Below are 23,477 nucleotides of genomic sequence, written 5' to 3'. Positions count from 1 at the left end.
CGTTTCGGGACTTCGGAGCGGATTCGCGAATCATTCGGATCGGGACTTTGGAGCGGATTCGCGACTCATTTGGATCGGGACTTCGGAGCGGATTCGCGACTCATTTGGATCGGGACTTCGGAGCGGATTCGCGACTCATTCGGATCGGGACTTCGGAGCGGATTCGCGACTCATTCGGATCGGGACTTCGGAGCGGATTCGCGACTCATTTGGATCGGGACTTCGGAGCGGATTCGCGACTCATTCGGATCGGGACTTTGGAGCGGATTCGCGACTCATTTGGATCTGGACTTCGGAGCGGATTCGCGACTCATTCGGATCGGGACTTCGGAGTAGATTCGCGAATCATTTGATTCGGATCGGGACTTCGGAGCTGATACGCGAATCATTTGACTTTAACAGGAGCTTTGGAGCAGATTTGCAAATTTCTTTTCTGATTTTTTTTTTTATAAACACTAGAAAACATCAAACCATTAAGGCAGTACAGTTAAATAAACAAACAAATGAAAAGAAAAATAAATTATAGATGCCTTAAGAAAATTAACTATGTTTTTATGTATTAAAAGTATAGTATTTGTGTTTCTGCATGTGAAATTTAATTAGCATGAAACACAAATTGTTATATTTTGCTATATTCTCTTTCAAGTAGACAAACAATCAAAATGTGTTGTAAGTATTATTTTTTTAATAAAATATTTATTTTAAAATTCTGAAGTCATGCTTATAAAATATTAGTTTATTAAATAATTAATCAATTAAATATATATGTTGAAATAACATTTTTAATTTGATATATCATGTATTTTCATATTATATTATTAATGTTGATATTAATCCCTGATTCTTTAACATCTCTGGATGCTGACGGGAAGGGCATCACGACTCCGGGGATATTTTACATTTATTACTCTAAAATCACGTCCATGTAGAGGGAGAGGGTTTAGGATGATGTGTTTGTGTTTTGGACGTCATTGTAAGTATGTCTTCAACTGTAAATGTGTAGCTGCATCCAAGCATCCATTGGTTATGATGTTTCTTGTAAGTTTCCAATGATTTGTAGCTTCTCAAATGGATAAAGTCCCTTTCTCTGAGTCTCTGTTTGTATTTCTCATTTATATGTGCATGTGTCTGTGTGTGTGTGTGTGTGTGTGTGTGTGTGTGTGGGAGGGGGGGGTGTCCGTCTGTCTCTGTGTGTGTGTGTGTCTGTCTGTGTCTGTATCTGTCTGTGTGTGTCTTTGTGTGCATCTGTGTGTGTTTGTACTGATGTTGTATTGTCACTAGATGTCTTTGTGTGTGTGTGTGTGTGTGTGTGTGTGTGTCTCTGTCTTTATGTGTGTCGGTCTGTCTGTGTGTGTGTGTGTGTGTGTGTGTGTGTGTACTGATGTTGTACTGTCACTATTCTATTCAATTCAAGTTTATTTGTATAGTGTTTTTACAATACAAATCGTTACAAAGCAACTTTACAGAAAATTATGTTTCTACAGTATTTAGTAGTAGCTTATAAGTGGTGACTGTCAGTTTGTGCACGTTTGACAGGATTTTTAGAAAAATTAATACAAGACATAGTCAGCCAGACGATGAACATTATTAATATTATTCATTAATAATTATTATATGATGCAGTCACACTTGTAGCAATAATTGTTAGTTCTGTTGTTGATTCAGGGTTAGCATCATCTGAGGTCCTCTGAGGGTCAGCATCATCTCTTCTCAGGTGTTCTGGATCCAGACTGGAGCTTGTGTAAATCCTAGTATCCCGTGGAAAAACATAGAAACAAAATAGAGACATCATTAGCATAGCTGCTGATCCAACAAAGTAAAATTAGTTTAACCCAAGCTAATGAATAAGAATGCACATTTGATCAGATGCAACTACACACACAATTTAAGAGATACATTATTTGAATGCTTGGTGAAAGAGATGCGTTTTTAATCTAGATTTAAACAGAGAGAGTGTGTCTGAACCCAGAACATTATCAGGAAGGCTATTCCAGAGTTTGGGAGACAAATGTGAGAAAGCTCTACCTCCTTTAGTGGACTTTGCTATCCTAGGAACGACCAAAAGTCCAGCGTTTTGTGACCTTAGGGAGCGTGATGGATTGTAATGGATGGTAGAAGGCTAGTTAGGGACGCAGGAGCTAAACCATTTAGGGCCTTATAGGTAAGTAATGATATCACTAGGTGGTGGTGTGTGTGTGTGCGCGCGTGTCTGTGTGTTTGTACTGATGTTGTACTGTCACTAGGTGTGTGAGTATTATTTATATAATATTTACTTTGCCAACACCATATACCTTAATAAGTGTTTTGTAGCTCAAACATGCACCTTGGTAAATCTTTGGCGTATAATCATTTATGATCATCTATAAGCCATAATAATAATTTTTAAGGATCATATGAAAAAATATATGTATAGTGTTTATGTGTTTAGTAACATTTTAAATTAGTTTTATTTGTATATTTTATGTTTTCACTTTAATATATTAATTTCAATTAATTTAGTTGTTTTTATTCATTTTAGTTTTTTAATGTCTATATTATGTTTTCTATTTAGTTATTTTAGTACTTCAAATTAAACTAAACAAAATAGAGAAATGAAAAGATTACATAATTTTATTATGTAATAAGGTGAGCCAGCGGTTGAGCTGAGAGTGTCGTGTAAACATGACTGAAGACGAGAAAGAACCGATTTAACTTAGTGAGTCATTTACCCTGGAACCGATTGATTCAAACTCGAACTCGATTCACTGGCAAAAAAACAGATCAAAAGAGCCATTCGTTTTCAAATTTTATTTTTAATGAATTAAAAAAACAAACACGAAAATCTGATTTAGTTAAACTATTGCGTCGCAAAATGATTCACAAGTTTGAAGCGCTCAGATCGGATCCGCGACTCATTTGATTCGGGACTTCGGAGCGGATTCGCGACTCATTTGGATCGGCACTTCGGAGCGGATTCGCGACTTATTTGGATCGGGACTTCGGAGCGGATTCGCGACTCATTCGGATCGGGACTTCGGAGCGGATTCGCGACTCATTCGGATCGGGACTTCGGAGTAGATTCACGAATCATTTGATTCGGATCGGGACTTCGGAGCTGATCCGCGAATCATTTGACTTTAATAGGAGCTTTGGAGCAGATTTGCGAATTTCTTTTCAGATTTTTTTTAATAAACACTAGAAAACATCAAACCATTAAGGCAGTACAGTTAATTAAACAAACAAATGAAAAGAAAAATAAATTATAGATGCCTTAAGAAAATAAACCATGGTTTCATGTATTAAAAGTGTATTATTTGTGATCCTGCATGTGAAATTTAATTAGCATGAAACACAAATTGTTATATTTTGCTATATTCTCTTTCAAGTAGACAATCAAAATATGTTGTTAGCATTATTTTTTTTTATAAAATATTTATTTTCAAATTCTGAAGTCATGCATATATTTATAAAATATTAGTTTATTAAATAATGAATCAATTAAATATATATGTTGACATAACATTTGTTATTTAATATATCATGTATTTTCATATTATATTATTAATGTTGATATTAATCCCTGATTCTTTAACATCTCTGGATGCTGACGGGAAGGGCATCACGACTCCGGGGATATTTTACATTTATTACTCTAAAATCACGTCCATGTAGAGGGAGAGGATTTAGGATGATGTGTTTGTGTTTTGGACGTCATTGTAAGTATGTCTTCAACTGTAAATGTGTAGCTGCATCCAAGCATCCATTGGTTATGATGTTTCTTGTAAGTTTCCAATGATTTCAATGACCTTCAATACCACGACTTAGGTGCCCTTGAGCAAGGCATCGAACCCCCAACTGCTCCCTGGGCGCCGCAGCATAAATGGCTGCCCACTGCTCCGGGTGTGTGCTCACAGTGTGTGTGTGTGTTCACTGCTCTGTGTGTGTGCATTTCGGATAGGTTAAATGCAGAGCACAAATTCTGAGTATGGGTCACCATACTTGGCTGAATGTCACTTCACTTCACTTCACTTCACTTTACTTCATTTGTAGTTTCTCAAATGGATAAAGTCTCTTTCTCTGAGTCTCTGTTTGTATCTCTCATTTATATATATATATATATATATGTGTGTGTGTGTGTGTGTGTGTGTGTGTTTGTGTGTGTATTATTTATATAATATTTACTTTGCCAACACCATATACCTTAATAAGTGTTTTGTAGCTCAAACATGCACCTTGGTAAATCTTTGGTGTATAATCATTTATGATCATCTATAAGCCATATTAATAATTTTTAAGGGTCATATAAAAATATATATATTTATAGTGTGTATGTGTTTAGTAATATTTTAAATTAGTTTTATTTATATATTTTATATTTTCACTTTAATATATTAATTTCAATTCATTTAGTTGTTTTTATTCATTTTATTTTTTTAATGTCTATATTATGTTTTATATTTAGTTATTTTAGTACTTCAAATTAAACTAAACAAAATAGAGAAATGAAAAGATTACATAATTTTATTATGTAATAAGTTGAGCCAGCGGTTGAGCTGAGAGTGTCGTGTAAACATGACTGAAGACGAGAAAGAACCGATTTAACTTAGTGAGTCATTTACCCTGGAACCGATTGATTCAAACTCGAACTCGATTCACTGGCAGAAAACAGATCAAAAGAGCCATTCGTTTTCAAATTTTAGTTTTAATGAATTAAAAAAACAAACACGAAACTCTGATTTAGTTAAACTATTGCGTCGCAAAATGATTCACAAGTTTGAAGCGCTCAGATCCGATCCGCGACTCTTTTGATTCGTTTCGGGACTTCGGAGCGGATTCGCGAATCATTTGGATCGGGACTTCGGAGCGGATTCGCGACTCATTTGGATCGGCACTTCGGAGCGTATTCGCGACTCATTTGGATCGGGACTTCGGAGCGGATTCGCGACTCATTTGGATCGGGACTTCGGAGCGGATTCGCGACTCATTCGGATCGGGACTTCGGAGCGGATTCGCGACTCATTCGGATCGGGACTTCGGAGTACATTCACGAATCATTTGATTCGGATCGGGACTTCGGAGCTGATCCGCGAATCATTTGACTTTAATAGGAGCTTTGGAGCAGATTTGCGAATTTCTTTTCAGATTTTTTTTAATAAACACTAGAAAACATCAAACCATTAAGGCAGTACAGTTAATTAAACAAACAAATGAAAAGAAAAATAAATTATAGATGCCTTAAGAAAATAAACCATGGTTTCATGTATTAAAAGTGTATTATTTGTGATTCTGCATGTGAAATTTAATTAGCATGAAACACAAATTGTTATATTTTGCTATATTCTCTTTCAAGTAGACAATCAAAATATGTTGTTAGCATTATTTTTTTTATAAAATATTTATTTTCAAATTCTGAAGTCATGCATATATTTATAAAATATTAGTTTATTAAATAATGAATCAATTAAATATATATGTTGACATAACATTTGTTATTTAATATATCATGTATTTTCATATTATATTATTAATGTTGATATTAATCCCTGATTCTTTAACATATCTGGATGCTGACGGGAAGGGCATCACGACTCCGGGGATATTTTACATTTATTACTCTAAAATCACGTCCATGTAGAGGGAGAGGGTTTAGGATGATGTGTTTGTGTTTTGGACGTCATTGTAAGTATGACTTCAACTGTAAATGTGTAGCTGCATCCAAGCATCCATTGGTTATGATGTTTCTTGTAAGTTTCCAATGATTTGTAGTTTCTCAAATGGATAAAGTCCCTTTCTGTGAGTCTCTGTTTGTATCTCTCATTTATATATATATATATATATATATATATATATATATATATGTATATGTGTGTGTGTGTGTGTGTGTGTGTCCGTGTGCGTGCGTGCATGTTTGTGTGTGTGTGTGTGTGTGTGTGTGTGTGTTTGTACTGATGTTGTACTGTCACTATAGGTGTGTGTGTCTGTGTGTGTGTGTGTATTTTTTATATAATATTTACTTTGCCAACACCATATACCTTAATAAGTGTTTTGTAGCTCAAACATGCACCTTGGTAAATATTTGGTGTATAATCATTTATGATCATCTATAAGCCATAATAATAATTTTTAAGGGTCATATAAAAATATATATATTTATAGTGTATATGTGTTTAGTAATATTTTAAATTAGTTTTATTTGTATATTTTATATTTTCACTTTAATATATTAATTTCAATTCATTTAGTTGTTTTTATTCATTTTAGTTTTTTAATGTCTATATTATGTTTTATATTTAGTTATTTTAGTACTTCAAATTAAACTAAACAAAATAGAGAAATGAAAAGATTACATAATTTTATTATGTAATAAGTTGAGCCAGCGGTTGAGCTGAGAGTGTCGTGTAAACATGACTGAAGACGAGAACGAACCGATTTTACTTAGTGAGTCATTTGCCCTGGAGCCGATTGATTCAAACTCGAACTCGATTCACTGGCAAAAAAACAGATCAAAACAGCCATTCGTTTTCAAATTTTATTTTCAATGAATTAAAAAACAAACACGAAACTCTGATTTAGTTAAACTATTGCGTCGCAAAATGATTCACAAGTTTGAAGCGCTCACATCGGATCTGCGACTCATTTGATTCGTTTCGGGACTTCGGAGCGGATTCGCGAATCATTTGGATCGGGACTTCGGAGCGTATTCGCCACTCATTTGGATCGGGACTTCGGAGCGGATTCGCGACTTATTTGGATCGGGACTTCGGAGCGGATTTGCCACTCATTCGGATCGGGACTTCGGAGCGGATTCGCGACTCATTCGGATCGGGACTTTGGAGTAGATTCACGAATCATTTGATTCGGATCGGGACTTTGGAGCTGATCCGCGAATCATTTGACTTTAATAGGAGCTTTGGAGCAGATTTGCGAATTTCTTTTCTGATTTTTTTTAATAAACACTAGAAAACATCAAACCATTAAGGCAGTACAGTTAATTAAACAAACAAATGAAAAGAAAAATAAATTATAGATACCTTAAGAAAATAAACCATGGTTTCATGTATTAAAAGTGGAGTATTTGTGATTGTACATGTGAAATTTAATTAGCATGAAACACAAATTGTTATATTTTGCTATACTCTCTTTCAAGTAGACAATCAAAATATGTTGTTAGCATTATTTTTTTATAAAATATTTATTTTCAAATTCTAAAGTCATGCATATATTTATAAAATATTAGTTTATTAAATAATGAATCAATTAAATATATATGTTGACATAACATTTGTTATTTAATATATCATGTATTTTCATATTATATTATTAATGTTGATATTAATCCCTGATTCTTTAACATCTCTGGATGCTGACATGAAGGGCATCACGACTCCGGGGATATTTTACATATTTTACTCTAAAATCACGTCCATGTAGAGGGAGAGGGTTTAGGATGATGTGTTTGTGTTTTGGACGTCATTGTAAGTGTGTCATCAACTGTAGACGTGTAGCTGCATTCAAGCATAGCAGAGCACAAATTCTGAGTATGGGTCACCATACTTGGCTGAATGTCACTTCACTTCAACTTCACTTCACATCACTTCATTTGTAGTTTCTCAAATGGATAAAGTCCCTTTCTTAGTCTCTGTTTATATATATATATGTGTGTGTGTGTGTGTGTGTGTGTGTATTATTTATATAATATTTACTTTGCCAACACCATATACCTTAATAAGTGTTTTGTAGCTCAAACATGCACCTTGGTAAATCTTTGGTGTATAATCATTTATGATCATCTATAAGCCATAATAATAATTTTTAAGGGTCATATAAAAATATATATATTTATAGTGTGTATGTGTTTAGTAATATTTTAAATTAGTTTTATTTGTATATTTTCACTTTAATATATTAATTTCAATTCATTTAGTTGTTTTTATTCATTTTATTTTATTAATGTCTATATTATGTTTTATATTTAGTTATTTTAGTAGCTACTTCAAATTAAACTAAACAAAATAGAGAAATGAAAAGATTACATAATTTTATTATTTAATAAGGTGAGCCAGTGGTTGAGCTGAGATTGTCGTGTAAACATGACTGAAGACGAGAAAGAACCGATTTAACTTAGTGAGTCATTTACACTGGAACCGATTGATTCAAACTCGAACTTGATTCACTGGCAAAAACCAGATCAAAAGAGCCATGCGTTTTCAAATTTCATTTGTAATTAATAAAAAAAACACGAAACTCTGATTCAGTTAAACTATTGCGACGCAAAATGATTCACTAGTTAAAAGAATCATTTGATTCGTTTCGGGACTTCGGAGCGGATTCGCGAAACATTCGGATCGGTCATTTGGATCGGGACTTCGGAGCGGATTCGCGACTCATTTGGATCGGGACTTCGGAGCGGATTCGCGACTCATTTGGATCGGGACTTCGGAGCGGATTCGCGACTCATTTGGATCGGGACTTCGGAGCGGATTCGCGACTCATTTGGATCGGGACTTCGGAGCGGATTCGCGACTCATTTGGATCGGGACTTCGGAGCGGGTTCGCGACTCATTTGGATCGAGACTTCGGAGCTGATCCGCGAATCACTTAACTTGGATCGGAGCTATGGAGCAGATTTGCAAATTTTTTTTCTGATTTTTTTTTATTAACACTAGAAAACATCAAACCATTAAGGCAGTACAGTCAAATAAACAAACAAATGAAAAGAAAAATAAATTATAGATGCGTTAAAAAAATTAACCATGGTTTCATACATTAAAAGTGGAGTATTTGTGTTTTTGCATGTGAAATTTAATTAGCATGAAACACAAATTGTTATATTTTGCTATATTCTCTTTCAAGTAGTCAAACAATCAAAAGATCATGAAGTCATGCATATATTTATAAAATATTCGTTTATTAAATAATTGATCAATTAAATATATATGTTGAAATAACATTTTTAATTTAATATATTATGTATTTTCATATTATATCATTAATATTGATATTAATCCCCGATTCTTTAACAGTCTCTGGATGCTGACGGGACCATCATTTCACTTGTTTGAAGGTCTGAATCAAGAAAATAAACTCTTAATTTGAGCAAAAGTTATGTTTCTATTATTTGCCTGTACATTTGCTATATTTTCGTGCCAGTACCTACCCATATCAACATAATGGTGCTTAATGAAGCACATTTTAAATCAGATTGCATTAGTTGCTAACAGCCGGAACCTTTAGGGCATTTATTTTTTATCAAGGACCGTGGTGCGGCGTTTCAAACCGGAAGTTCCATGTGTTTGACCGGAAGAACAAACGGAATGTCACGTGAGCAACAGGTAAGTGTGCGTTTATGGATTTGTTTATTTAATTTTGTTCAAACTTTTTACATGATGTAGCTTTGTTTAAGTTCTTAATGTTTTGTAGCGCAGCAACATGATGGTTACTATAGGACATATTTCCTAATCGCTAAGTTGCTGAATGTTAGTCACAGAACATTAACTTCAGCTGATACTGATACTGATGACGTCGGCTGTTGATTGCTGATTGATAATGTGCCTGATCGCATAAGAAGCGTTTTTTTATCGCAAGGAATGATAATTGTTTAATGCTTGTGTAGACTTTTACCGACTTTCGCTAATGATGTAATGATTTATCAACGATTGTTTAACTTATACGGTTTCCTTTGAGTTCGTTTTTTTTTAAATTCTAAGATTATTGCTATGCACGTTATCTGTTTGTCTGCATTTACAGTGTAGACAAATTTATTTATTTATTATGTGACATGTCTTCCTGTTGCCAATTAATTTATCGAAGGTTTTAAATCATGTTTTTGTGATTGTGCTGTGATACTCTACAGTTTTAAGGAGAAAAACTCAACAATGGTGCTGACTTTTTTTATATATATATATATATATTGTAGTATAAAGTTTTAAGAGCAGTTTTCTTATACCGTTTAGTATTGATGCATCCAAAGATGGGATGCTTGGACTGTGTAACGACAGCAACAAGTCTCCAAATTGTACAATGAAAAAAATAATAGTAAAAAACAAACCACAATTGTGCTTTTTTGTATGGTTCTCTGTCTGATTGATTTTATTTATGATCTATGGCTTAAAACTTTCTGCTCTGATTTCCAGGAGCCAAAGGAGTACCTCACTCATCCAATGAACAGTGCCAGGAGTACCTCACTCTTCCAATGAACAGCCAGGAGTACCTCACTCGTCCAATGAACAGTGCCAGGAGTACCTCACTCGTCCAATGAACAGTGCCAGGAGTACCTCACTCGTCCAATGAACAGTGCCAGGAGTACCTCACTCGTCCAATGAACAGCGCCAGGGGTACCTCACTCGTCCAATGAACAGCGCCAGGGGTACCTCACTCGTCCAATGAACAGTGCCAGGAGTACCTCACTCGTCCAATGAACAGCGCCAGGGGTACCTCACTCGTCCAATGAACAGTGCCAGGAGTACCTCACTCGTCCAATGAACAGTGCCAGGAGTACCTCACTCGTCCAATGAACAGTGCCAGGAGTACCTCACTCGTCCAATGAACAGCGCCAGGGGTACCTCACTCGTCCAATGAACAGCCAGGAGTACCTCACTCGTCCAATGAACAGCCAGGAGTACCTCACTCGTCCAATGAACAGCCAGGAGTACCTCACTCGTCCAATGAACAGCGCCAGGGGTACCTCACTCGTCCAATGAGGGCAGAGCGGAGGGCAACGCTGCCATCACACAAGTAAGGATTGAATGTAGACCCTTCATCACAGTCTGTTCATACTGAGCTCTTTGTGTAGTTCCAGCCCTACTATGATAAGCTCCTCATCTGTTCCTTTTGTCAAATTAAATGTAGGTATTTGCTGAAAAAGAGTTTTCCTTAGTGTATTATTCTGACCGTGAAGAGGCAGAAGAGGACTGTTTTAAAGACAACCCTCCCACTCCACACTGCAGTGCTGTTCGGAAGAAGACGAGGAGTGGAAAGTTGGAAACAATTGGGTATCACTCAGATACAGTACTTTACATGTTTGTGGAGGTTTTAAAGTATACCATACAAAAGTCAGTAGTTCAAGTACAGGTTCTTAATGATTCTTAATTGTCTTTGAAATTCTTAATGTATTTCACATTAGACTCTTATCAAGACTTACAGGTTCTCAATAAATTAGAATGTTGTGGAAAAGTTAAATTATTTCAGTAATTCAACTCAAATTGTGAAATGTGTGTTACATGAATTTAGTACACACTGAAGTAGTTTAAGTCTTTGGTTCTTTTAATTGTGGTGATTTTGGTTCATATTTAACACAAACCCACCAATTCAACCAAAAATGTAAACGGTTGCAGTGACTTTGGTTTTCAAAAAACACAATGGACCAACACCAGCAGATGACATTGAACCCCAAATCATCACAGACTGTGGAAACTTAACACTGGACTTCAAGCAACTTTGGCTGTGAGCTTCTCCACCCTTCCTCCAGACTCTAGGACCTTGGTTTCCAAATGAAACACAAACTTGCTCTCATCTGAAAAGAGGACTTTGGACCACTGGGCAACAGTCCAGTTCTTCTCCGTAACTCAGGTAAGACACCTCTGATGTTGTCTGTGGTTCAGAAGTGGATTAACAAGAGGAAAACAACAACTGTAGCCAAATTCCTTGACACCTCTGTATGCCTTGACCCCAGCCTCAGTCCATTCCTTCATTCAAATTCTTGAATCGATTTTGCTTGACAATCCTCATAAGGCTGTGGTTTTCTCAGTTGGTTGAGCATCTTTTTCTTCTACACTGTTTCCTTCCACTCAACTTTCTGTTAACATGCTTAGATACAGCACTCTGTGAACAGCCAGCTTCTTTGGCAATGAATGTTTGTGGTTTATCTTCCTTGTGAAGGGTGTCAATGATTGTCTTCTGGACATCTGTCAGATCAGCAGTCTTCCTCATGATTGTGTAGCCTAGTGAACCAAACTGAGAGACCATTTTGTTGGCTCAGGAAACCTTTGCTGGTGATTTGAGTTGATTTGCTGATAGGCATGTCACCATATTGTTAAATGTGAGCCAAAATCATCATAAAAGAACCAAAGACTTAAACTACTTCAGTCTGTGCGCATTTTTTTTTTTTTAATACACTAGTTTCCCAATTTAAGTTGAATAACTCCTCTTCAAGGTTTAGTTCACCCAAAAATGTTTTATTTTTTATTTTTAATAAACTTTCTTTAGTCATTCAAACCCATAAGAAATTTGTACATCGTCAAAACACAAATGAAGATATTTTAAGTGAAACCTTAGAGATTTCTGTCCCTCTGCTCAAAATCAGTCCATCCTAAACTTTCACAATTATTCAACATTGAAGTAATTACTGTGGTTTAATCCCAATATTATAAAGTGATGTGAATGCTTTGTATGTGCTAAAAAGGTCTATGACAAAATATCTTTACTTCATTTAAATAAGCTTTTATTCCAGGACCATAACAAGAGAATTCACAATATTCCTTAACATTGGGATTAAACCTCTGGAGTCATGTGGATATCTTCTACTTTATGCATGTTTTGAAGCTTTAAAGATTAGAATGAACAGTTTTTCAACGGAAAGACTGAACACTGTCAGGTTTCATTTAAACATCATCATTTGTATTCTGAAGATAAATAAATGTCTTATGGTTTTAGAATGTGTTGAGTGTGAGTAACTGACAATGTTCATTTTTAGGTGAACTAACCTTTTAAAATTCTCTCTATCTTACAATTTAAAAGAGAAAACATTGTAGACCCATGCAAATGTCTTTTTGTATGGAACTGCTCATTGTGTATTACCAAATACATGCTCATTGAGGACATTTGTTGTTGTTGTTTTTAGTGTGTGTGTGTGTAAAATATTACTCGCATCATCCACCAGAAAGAAAAAGGTTGAAACAAAAAAGTCATTATTTCTGCAGTGCTATTTTGAAGGAATTAATGATATTTTAGGCCCTCTTAAACAAGTAATATCTGTTTGGCTAAGAACACAACACTGGAGTAGAAATGGAGAAAACGAACCAGGGACCCGCCAGATCCCTGCAGAAACATTAGTGGAGTCCACTCCATTATCAGTACAGTGCAGACAAAGTTCAGTAAGTGTTGTGTAGGCTGAAGTAGTTCAGGTGAGACTGTATTTTGGGGGGGCCATTGATTTAGAAAAGACTCAGGGTTCAAGAACTGTTGAGCTCGAGGTATTTTTTTTCTTTTTAGATGTCATTGCCATGTCTTTTACTTCATGATATTTTGTTCAGATCTTTTTTATTTTAATTCTAACTAACCTAATAGGTTTGTGAACCGATTCATTTATAGGATATGAATTATGAAATATACAGGTTTATATTTTTATTATTTTTAGGGATGCACTGATACCACTTTTTCCAGTACTCTCCCGATACCGATACTTTTATTTCTGGTACTTGCCGATACCAGTTACCGATAATGATATATATTTTTTTAATTGCATTAATACAATTTTTAAATATTATGTACAGAAACCAAAAGAGTATATATAAATTTGGCTGGTTAACTTAATTGATTAAATATGTACAGTCAAACCAAAATTCATTCGAATACCTTCAATTCTATCGCATTGTGAGTTTATATTCGCACCTTTTGTTGTTTTGTAACTGATAGAGCGTTTGGACACGGAAGCACTGCTACGTGACGTCAGACTTAACAAGCGAATAACAGTTTATTCTCTGCAGTTTAGAAGAGTGTAATAAAATCTGACCAGAACTTGAGAGACTTGACAATGTTATACAGGCATTAATACTGAATTTTTTTGTTCTATTAATTGTTTAAATAAACCACGTAGACAACTTTAATCTCTAATAACTCCATTCTGCTGTCTGTTGTTCTGTTTTCAGTGTTTCTTTGTCTGAATATGGCTCTTATCATATGCTGTGTGATCTCAGTGTTTGGTATCGGAGCATTTAGCGAGTACGAGTACAGGAGCTCAGTATCGGCCCGATACCGATATCGGTGCATCCCTAATTGTTTCATATTATATTAAAAGCAAAACAATGTAAATGGTTTCCCATTAGTAATTTTGTCCCTGCTAAGATGTAAAAACTAGAAATGTATGTGTATCTGTGAAAGCGGACCTCACAAAGTGCTAAATGTTTAAACCAGAACCCCACAAGTTTTGTTTGGATTTTGCAACATTTGAAGTGACATTTTTTATTAAGAAGTATTCATTATCTTACTTGATTTTTTATAAGTGCATAGATCCACTAGAAAGGGTGGACCCCACAATTTGGCAAAAAACAGTGGACCCCATTATGTGAGAAAAACAAGTGTGTGTGTGTCTGTCTGCGTGTGTGTGTGTGTGTGTTTGTGGTGGATCCTGGATCAGCAGCTTTTGCACATCCTGGACCAGAGAGTGGTCAGTGGTCACCTGAATACATCATATGAATATAATTCATATCTATTCATACAATTTAATAGTTATTCAATAATATAAATTCAAAACATATACACTTTTGGCAGTGTTTTTTTTTTTTTTTTTACAAATTTTAGCTAATACAACAATAACTGCAACAATTCTAGAAACTAAAATTAGATTGGTAATGTAACATTGTTTATAAATTGCTTATGTTTATACACTGAGTAAAATCATTTTTATATAAAAAAAAATATTTTTTTCTTGTTTTATTGGTTTTAAGGACATAATATTTTACCATTTCTTTCTGCAAGTAACTGTCTGATTTTAGAATAGAATTTATATTATATATAAAGTAGTAATAGTTTTATTATAACTATAACTATTATATATAACTTTAAAAATAGTAAGAGTATTGCAATAAATGTCAAATTTGAATACACTTCAGGTCGCCCTGAATAACAGTGTAAATATGCCGAATGCATATATTATTTTTGAAATTATTTGGACGTTAGTTCACGAAACAGTCACGCACTTGCAAACTTTCTGGTTAGGACAAGCTAACAACATAAAACATCCTAGTAACCACCCAGAACATCCTAGCAAATGGAAATGGAAGCCCGTTTCTGCCATTTAATATATATATTTGTTTTAAATCATGAAATCTAACCGAAAAAGATATCATAAAGGTCATACTACAATCTGTAAAACCGCATTTTAAGCTTAACCATAATACTGTTCAACCGTTATGTGTATTCTTCACATGCAATAAAACAACAGAATGGAAGTAAATCTAAACACAGCACTGTATTAAACCTGCTTAGATTTGACGACAAAAAGCAGAAAGCTTTTGCCTTAGATTGTGTTTAATAACTACAGATAATTCGTTTCAGTCTGAATACTAGTTTGAAAGCTCAGATTAAACCACAAATAAGAGACAACAGAAAATGTTGAACACAATAAATCAGGGTTTAACTAAATATTAAATCTGTATTTAATTAAAAAAAGTCAAAACTTCAAAAGTGTTGTGTTTGTGGTCAAAGTCACAATTGTTTGACCAAACACGTGATCAGAAAGAGTTTGCACACGAAACCTCATTTAGACAGAATTTCTGACAATCTTTATTGTCTTCAGTAACATAACACGTCAAATGGTGACCTTTTACTGCATCAAAATGAACAAACATCGAGTCAAAAACTCTCTCATCGTTGATATTAGCAGTGCAATCACACATATCAGTTTTCACCGCTGTAAAAATCCCAGAAGCAACATGAACAAAGCCTGTGGAGTTCATCTAAAAAAAAACAAAAATAAATCCATCTGACAAAGTCTGAGTGCCATTGAAGTAAGAAAAGATTTTACACTTCATATAAAAATAAAAATATACATTCATGTCTGGGTTTAAAAAAGCTCATGGAATCGTCTGAGGTCCCGGGGTCGTGTTAAGGCACTTGATCTCCACCTGATCGGCGTTTGTCTCGTCTGGTTTGGTCTCGTTGATTCTGGCTCAGCCACGTGTTTCACAGCTTCCAGTCGACAGTGTAGTTCATACAGGTATTAGAGTCTGAAGGGAGTAAATATAGAGTTAAAACAGAACCAGATTAACTTTGAGCCCCTTTTTTTGCCCATTTGACCCATTTCTTTGATTCTAGATATGACGCTTTCAACCTCATTCACACTGCCTTAATGTATTTTTTTGGTAAATTCACAAAATTATCATCATTTAGGCTGAAAATATGATCAGGATCCAACAACAACAACAAAAAAACAGGATAAAAAAGGATTTATCTTAAATAATAAAAATAGAGAATAGGAATACATTTATTAAAAACTGTAATTAATTGATTAAATCTGTAAAACTAAAATGTTACATACATACATATACATGCACATATATACATATACACACACATATACATATATATATATATATATATATATATATTAATGCTGTCAAATCGAAATTGCATCCAAAATAAGTTTGTGTGTGTACTGTGTATTTATGTATACATGAACACAGACACACACACACACATTTTACACACTTGTAAATCATATATATAATTTATATTATTTTTTATATATAATATGCATCATATATAAATATGAAAATATGTACACATGCATTTTCAACAGTTTTATTTGTTTACCTGTATGTTATGTGACTATTAATAAACATTAGAGAACTAAAAACAGGCAAATGTGTTGTTAAATATTAATTTATAAATTTCAGGTGAACTTCTAGTAATTATTTTAGGGGCAAGCAGATGAAAACATTTTAGTGATTTAAATTAGAGAAAAAGAAAACTGTATGAAATGCATTGACCCAAACTGAGCTCAGTGAAAGAATAAAGTGAAAAAATTGTGCATAGAATTTAAATCTGAAAAATAGTTCCTGTAAGAGACCTATTTAATAAAAATTCCCTATATGTATATCAATGCATCATATTTTCTTTAGGCCTTGAGTTCAGATATAGTAAAAAAAATGTACTTCATTCACAAAAACAACTTTGCATCTTTATATCCTATTTCAAACTTTATATTTCACAGCACGTACATGCTTTTACTATACACTTTCATTGGTTTTGGTCAAATTGCTGCGTGCACTACCTTCTGTCTGCCGCTCATCCATGTTTTAATGGAGGGCAGTAAGATGCTTCCCAGCAGGATCTGAGCGGGATGATAGATCAACAGAGGCACTGATATCAGAGACAGATGCTCGTAACCTTCAAACACGATCTTCAGCATGGGAATACCTACAGAAACACACAGCAAACATGAGTTTTTGAGCAATGCTTCATATTTGCTTTATCCAGACAGATGCGTGTGTTTTACCTAAAGTGAGGGATTTATGAGTCGCACAAAACATGATGGCTACCGAATCGGCCGCAGTGAAACCAGAGGATTTCCTGCAAACATCACACATGCATTGAGACAGATGAACACACGTTATGTGGTGTCACACATCAAAGAGTTACTGGATCAGGCTTCGTCAACATTGTGAGGAACAAACATGGACAAAATTAAAGGAAAACCTTAAAAACTAACTAATAATGTCTAAATCAGCAGATGTCAAGGAAAGACCCGCTATGACAGAAAACAAACGTGTTTTTGCGAACATATGTTTCTCACCTCGTAGACAAGAAAAATATCAGGGCCATGAAGCTCAACTGAATGGAAAATACTGAAAATGGAAAAAATTAATGTTAGCGATACACGACCCAGAAGCATAAAACCAGTTATAAAAGATTGAGGGTCTTAAACTAGCTGAATAAATAATCTTTCCATTGATGTCTGGTTTGTTAGGATCTGAAAATATTTGGCCGAAATGCAACTATTTCTGAGGGTGCAAAAAAATCTAAATACTGAGAAAATCAGCAAATGAATTCTTAGCAATGCATATTACTAATCAAAAATCAAGTTTTGATTTATTTACAATAGGAAATTTACAAAATATCTTCATAGAACACGCTCTTTACTTAATATCCTAATGATTTCTGGCATAAATCGATCATTTTGACCCATGCAAAGTATTTTTAGCTATTGCTACAAAATATAACCCAGAGACTCAAGACTGGTTTTGTGCTCCAGGGTCACAGATATCTTCACAGTCTTACAGCAGATACAGTCAAATGTCTCTTTCACCGAACACAACACACTCACTGATGAAGACGACGATGAGCAGACTCAGATGGTCCAGCTCTATGTTGGTGTTAGAGAAGGTGTCGCAGAAGGTGGTGTAGATGATCATGAGCAGAACGACGCTGCTCACCGTCCCGAACGGAGGCTTTCGGCGGTCCAGAAACTCCCTCAGGAACCTCCTGCACACCTACATGCACAAAACATCTTCATATTAACTCCTGCTGTTGAATCATTTCAAGACCGAAACTCCTAATCCTTCCCCTTACAGGCACTATATGCCTTTTTTAGATTTTTATTCATCCATGAATAGATTTTTCTCAAATTCTAGATTTTCCTATTGCACTTTATTTATTGTTTCTGGGAAGCAGTCAATCTGTGTCATAGATTAGTCAAAATCATCTTATCTTAATTGAGGATAAGAAGTGATTTTACTACTGTCTTGTTGACATTTGTTAGGTTGTGTGAAATAATCTGAACATCAAAACACATTTAGAGCATATTATAAAACGGAATGTTCTGCTCCTTGATTCTGATTGGTTGAGCCACGTTCGAAGCTGTTGTAAATTACTCTACAAACACACACCTTTGTTTACATTTGTGTGTTGCTCGGCAACCACTTTGTTGGAACCACACCTGATAATGAGGAATTTCATTGTTTGGTGGAAGAATACTGTTTTTATTAATATCGTTACACTTTATTTGCTCTGTTTTATATATACGTATATGGATTAACCGTTTTATAAAAGCAATAACCCCTGTGAAGCCGTGGTTTACAGTCAATTTATAACAGCTAAGGGAGTTTTAGGCACGATTATTGGGGCTTATTGCTTTAATTTATTCCAACAACAAACACACTCACCTGTCCAACTATGAGCGGGACGACCACCGTCATGAACAGCTGCGAGAAAATGGATGTAAACGGGACAGAAGAAGAGGAGCCCAGCTATAAACACACAAACAATACAATGAGAAAAAATTATACAGTCAACTGCAGAACAAAAATACACAGAACACACCCATACAACTGTTCGTATTGTTCAGCACATTCACAATGAAGAGACATATAACAAATAAAAGAGGAATTATACTCACAAACACCAGCAGCAGAAGAGGAGTGAACACAATCCCCTGTAGACCGGACATAGAAATGGGTCTCACATTATGATTTCATTTCTTAGCTTTTTTGTTCCCCCCCCCCCTTTTTTTATCTCTCGGTATTATCAGACTTACCAGAAAGCTCCCAAATGCAGAATTGAAAATGGCTGCAGCCTGAAAAAAAATTAAATACATATATACATTGAATACATCAAAAATATACTGTATATTATAATGGTTGTAAAGTTATGATTTGTGTAACAAAGTGTGATTGAAATACATATGTAAAGATGTGATCGTTGTGATTGAGTGTTTTTGAAACATGTTATGCTTACGGTGGAATGTATTTGTAAAGTTATGATTGTAATGATTAAGAGTTTTTTTAAGTTGTGATGGAAGAAAGCTGGGTTGATTGTGTAAATTCTAGGGTTTCACTTCTTATTATACACCAAATGTTGTAATTGTGCTGTTGTAAAGTAATGATTTCTATAACAAAGTGTGATAATAATAGTTATCATGATTTTGTAGTGAGATCTGTTTGTAAAGTTTTGATGACATCAATTTTTGTTGTTACTTACATGGAGGAATGTATTTGTAAAGCTGTGATTATTGTGATGGAGTGTGTTTTTTATAAGTTGCAGTAGGTGGAAACATGCAAGTATGATCATTGTGATGAAATGCATTTGTAAAGTTGTGATCGAGTGTTTTCGTTAACCATATGGAGGAATGTATTTGTAAAGTTTTAACTGTTGTGGTGAATTGTGTTTGTAAAATTGTGATGTGTTTTTAAAGTTTTGATTGTTCTGATTGAGTGTTTTGTAATGTTACAGTAGGTGCAAACTTGTAAACATATGATCATTGTGATGAAATGCATTTGCAAAGTTGTGATAATTGTGATTGAGTGCTTTTGTAAAGTAGTTACCCATAAAGGGGAATGTATTTGTAAAGTTGTGATTGTTTTCATGAAATGTGTTTGTGATTTTTTTTATGAATGTGTTTGTAAAATTGTGACTCTTGTGATGGAATGTGATTGTTTGTAAAGCTGTGATGGAATAATGATGGTAAAATTGAGATGAATGTGTTTGTAAAGTTGTGATTGTTGTGATGAATGTGATTGTAAAGTTGTGGTGGAATGATTATTTGTAAAGTTATCATTGTTGTGATGGAATTTGATTGGAATTTTGAGATTAATGTGTTTGTAAAGTTGTGATTGATTTAATGAAATGTGATTGTAAAGATGTGATTGCTGTAATGGAATGTGATTGTTTGTAAAGTTGTGGTTGCTGTAATGAAGTGTGATTGTAAAGTTGTGATTGTTGTATTGGAATGGGATTGTAAAGATATGATTGCTGTAATGGAATGTGATTGTAAAGTTGTGATTGCTGTATTGGAATGTGATTGTAAAGATGTGATTGCTGTAATGGAATGTGATTGTAAAGATATGATTGCTGTAATGGAATGTGATTGTAAAGTTGTGATTGCTGTATTGGAATGTGATTGTAAAGATATGATTACTGTAATGGAATGTGATTGTTTGTAAAGTTGTGATTGCTGTATTGGAATGGGATTGTAAAGATATGATTGCTGTAATGGAATGTGATTGTAAAGTTGTGATTGCTGTATTGGAATGTGATTGTAAAGTTGTGGTTTCTGTAATGGAATGTGATTGTTTGTAAAGTTTTGATTGCTGTACTGGAAAGTGATTGTTTGTAAAGATGTGATTGCTGTAATGGAATGTGATTGTTTGTAAAGTTGTTATTGCTGCATTAGAATGTGATTGTTTGTAAAGTCATGTTTGTTGTGATGGAATGTAATTTTAAAACTGAGACAAATGTGTTTGTAATGTCGTTGTGCTGAATGTTTTATTTATTATACAATACACTAAATTCTGTTATTGTTCTGCTGGAAAGTTATTCTTTTTCCGATAGTTTATACAAATTATCATGATTTTATAATGAGGTCTGCTTGTAAAGGTTTTATGATGTATCATTATTTACCTCATTTCCTCCTACAGCTTTAGTTAGGATGACAGCAGAGGAAACAGGAGGAGGCATACAAGCAACCGTCTGCAACCTGAGAGAGAGAGAGAGAAAAGTTGAAAATAATAATATATAACTTTGCATTTAAATTGCATTTGTTTCACTGTTTCCCACTGTATTTCCAGCGAAGAGCAATCAACTCTCTACTATAATTAACCTGAGTTATTTCAGGATATTTCAGCTAATGGTCGTAGCTGTAGTGACTCAAAATCTGAAATGTTATAAAAACATGAAAGTTTTTTCTGCTTGTGAAAGGACGTGTGGAGGTTGCAGGTGAACACAATGACTCTCTTGCAGGAAAATAACCAAAAGCGCCAACACCGAAGACCTCTGAGATCCAGTTACACTCAGCGCAAACCTACCGACAGAGACTCCATTCAGCAGAGCGGCGAACACGTAGAGAGGGTGACTGTGTACAAGAAAATGACTGAAATACATGCACTCACCCTCTGAGAAGCCATTCGTTGATCGCCGTTAGGACCAGAACTTTGAGAAGGAGCCAAACAGCGATGGGAAAAAATACTAGCGTGAATGTCTGGACGAAGAAATGCAACTTTACATGCATTAATGCACTTGCAAGTTCCTGAAAACAGAGCAAAACAGACATTCTTTTTTATTTATCTTTTAAAAATCTATAAAATCAAAAACCAAACAGGCGCCATCATACCTCTGTTTTCAAAGACAAGCCACTGTTAAAGAAAATAACAGATACTGCAACATAGGTGATGGTGATCTCCGGCCGAAGAGGACCTTAAAGAAAACATACTTTATTGATCATGGCCAAATAATAGCATGAGGTATTACAAACATAAAATGTGGGACACTAAGATAATGGCACTAGCGCAATAGCATTGCAATTTGGCCAGTTAAGTGTGATTTTCTTCAATTTCTCATAGGTATATAATATAAATACGATAGTATATAAACACAGTAGTTATTCAGTATCATATTATACACATTTACATCATGGTACCCTCAAAATAATGTTTTATAAATCTATCTAGTTATGACTAAATAACCTTCAAACTTCAAGGCGTTTTAAACTATCAAACTATTTTTCAATGAGACAATACTTAATGTTTACCCGTATATATAAAAAGGAAAAACTGACTCTAAAAAAAAAAGGTTTTAGAGTCTCTCCGAACAGGATTATTCAGATCCGGGTGTTGCAACGTGTCACAAAAATGACAGCTAGAGTTAAAACACCCATCAACCTCCTGTCACACCAATGACAGCGATTAAACACTGACTGCGTGATCATATTCAGATCAACTCTTATCATGAACTCATGCATTTAGATTGAGACATCTCACACCATCTCGCATAACAAACTACTAACACTTTATATCAGTGCACATGTAATAATCATTGATCACTCCCTTGTTCAGTCATATTCGTGCACATCCTGATCATTTCCGAATGTTAATCAGACCATAATGTTTACTGCCTGTGCATTGACTGATTTTAAAGTTTTTATAGACTTTAGCTGCCCAGAAATGTATCCGCTGATTCTCACCTCCTTTCACTCCCACGGACGGCGCGAGCTTGGCGCACGTGATGACGAGCACTATACCGATGATAAACCATTCTTTACGGGCGCGAGCGATCAGACCCATCGCCCCTCAAACCGACCAAAGCATCCAAAACCGACCCGTCGAGCTGCTCTCTTCCGGACACATCTGCGATACCGTAACGACCGGAGTCAGCGCGCACGCGCTTTGTGACAACACGAACGTACTACTACTAGTAGAGCTTCATGAATATTAATACGGTTCAGCTAATAAAGGCCCCGCCCCCTGTGTTAGGAAGCTCCTCGCTTACAGCATCTGAGATTTGAGGTTTCCATATATAACCATGCTACGCTCATGAATATTAACTACTCAGGCGTTTAAAAATCAATCACTTTAGAATCATCAACAATTGTAATTAATATTGATAAGCAAATGCTTATGAATATTAAACACACCGTAATGACTGATATCAGAGCGCACACCGTATGGAAATGCATAACTCATAAAATACATAAAGCACCCATACATTATTTTTTTGTGTTGACTTGCTCTTAGTCGCTCTTTGGTTTAAAATAAACCATTATAGTACAAAGTGAAACTTTTTTTGTTGTTGTTAGTCAGACTGTTTGATCAATTTCCCTCCCTTGAGATTTCAAGTTTATATTTCAATAATTTAACAACATATAAGTTCGGCGTTTTCTGAAGCTTTTTAATCGATTTAATGATTAAATGAAAAACAAATACTTTCCCAGATAGCGGTATGTCTTCAAGATGTCTGTTAAAGATCTCTTCATCCTGAAAGCTATTGCTGTGTGCAAACATCTGATAGTC

At 34.8% G+C, this 23,477-nt stretch overlaps 1 protein-coding gene and 1 long non-coding RNA gene across 2 annotated transcripts; one reads left to right on the top strand and one right to left on the bottom strand.

The window, feature by feature from the left end:
* The first annotated feature begins 9,611 nt into the window (after positions 1 to 9,611).
* On the top strand, positions 9,612 to 11,354 carry LOC113065821 (uncharacterized). Its single transcript, XR_003279086.1, has 3 exons — positions 9,612 to 9,857; positions 10,113 to 10,713; positions 10,828 to 11,354. It is a non-coding gene; the product is annotated as an uncharacterized LOC113065821 (long non-coding RNA).
* Positions 11,355 to 15,456: 4,102 nt separating this feature from the next.
* On the bottom strand, positions 15,457 to 22,857 carry LOC113065820 (sodium/bile acid cotransporter 7). Its single transcript, XM_026237350.1, has 12 exons — positions 22,652 to 22,857; positions 21,803 to 21,885; positions 21,582 to 21,718; positions 21,094 to 21,169; positions 19,232 to 19,270; positions 19,094 to 19,129; positions 18,861 to 18,944; positions 18,023 to 18,188; positions 17,492 to 17,543; positions 17,195 to 17,268; positions 16,970 to 17,115; positions 15,457 to 15,923 (listed from the first exon to the last, which is right to left on the bottom strand). Exons 1-12 carry the CDS (start codon positions 22,749 to 22,751, stop codon positions 15,906 to 15,908), a joined length of 1,011 nt encoding a protein of 336 aa, XP_026093135.1. The 5' UTR covers positions 22,752 to 22,857; the 3' UTR covers positions 15,457 to 15,905.
* Between the last annotated feature and the right edge of the window lie 620 nt (positions 22,858 to 23,477).

The sequence above is a fragment of the Carassius auratus genome, chromosome 48, assembly GCF_003368295.1.
Source record: "Carassius auratus strain Wakin chromosome 48, ASM336829v1, whole genome shotgun sequence".
In the NCBI taxonomy this organism is placed as follows: domain Eukaryota; kingdom Metazoa; phylum Chordata; class Actinopteri; order Cypriniformes; family Cyprinidae; genus Carassius; species Carassius auratus.
The sequence above is the reverse complement of the archived record's forward strand: the minus strand, read 5'-3'. Positions and strand labels throughout refer to the sequence as shown.

Excerpts from the sequence above, each read along its gene's own strand:
- LOC113065820 (XM_026237350.1), bottom strand. The coding sequence starts at position 22,751 with ATGGGTCTGATCGCTCGCGCCCGTAAAGAATGGTTTATCATCGGTATA. Across the intron at positions 17,269-17,491 it reads ATATTTTTCTTGTCTACGAG|GAAATCCTCTGGTTTCACTG; the intron begins GTGAGAAACATA and ends TGATGTTTGCAG. Across the intron at positions 17,116-17,194 it reads TCATAAATCCCTCACTTTAG|GTATTCCCATGCTGAAGATC; the intron begins GTAAAACACACG and ends GTGTTTCTGTAG.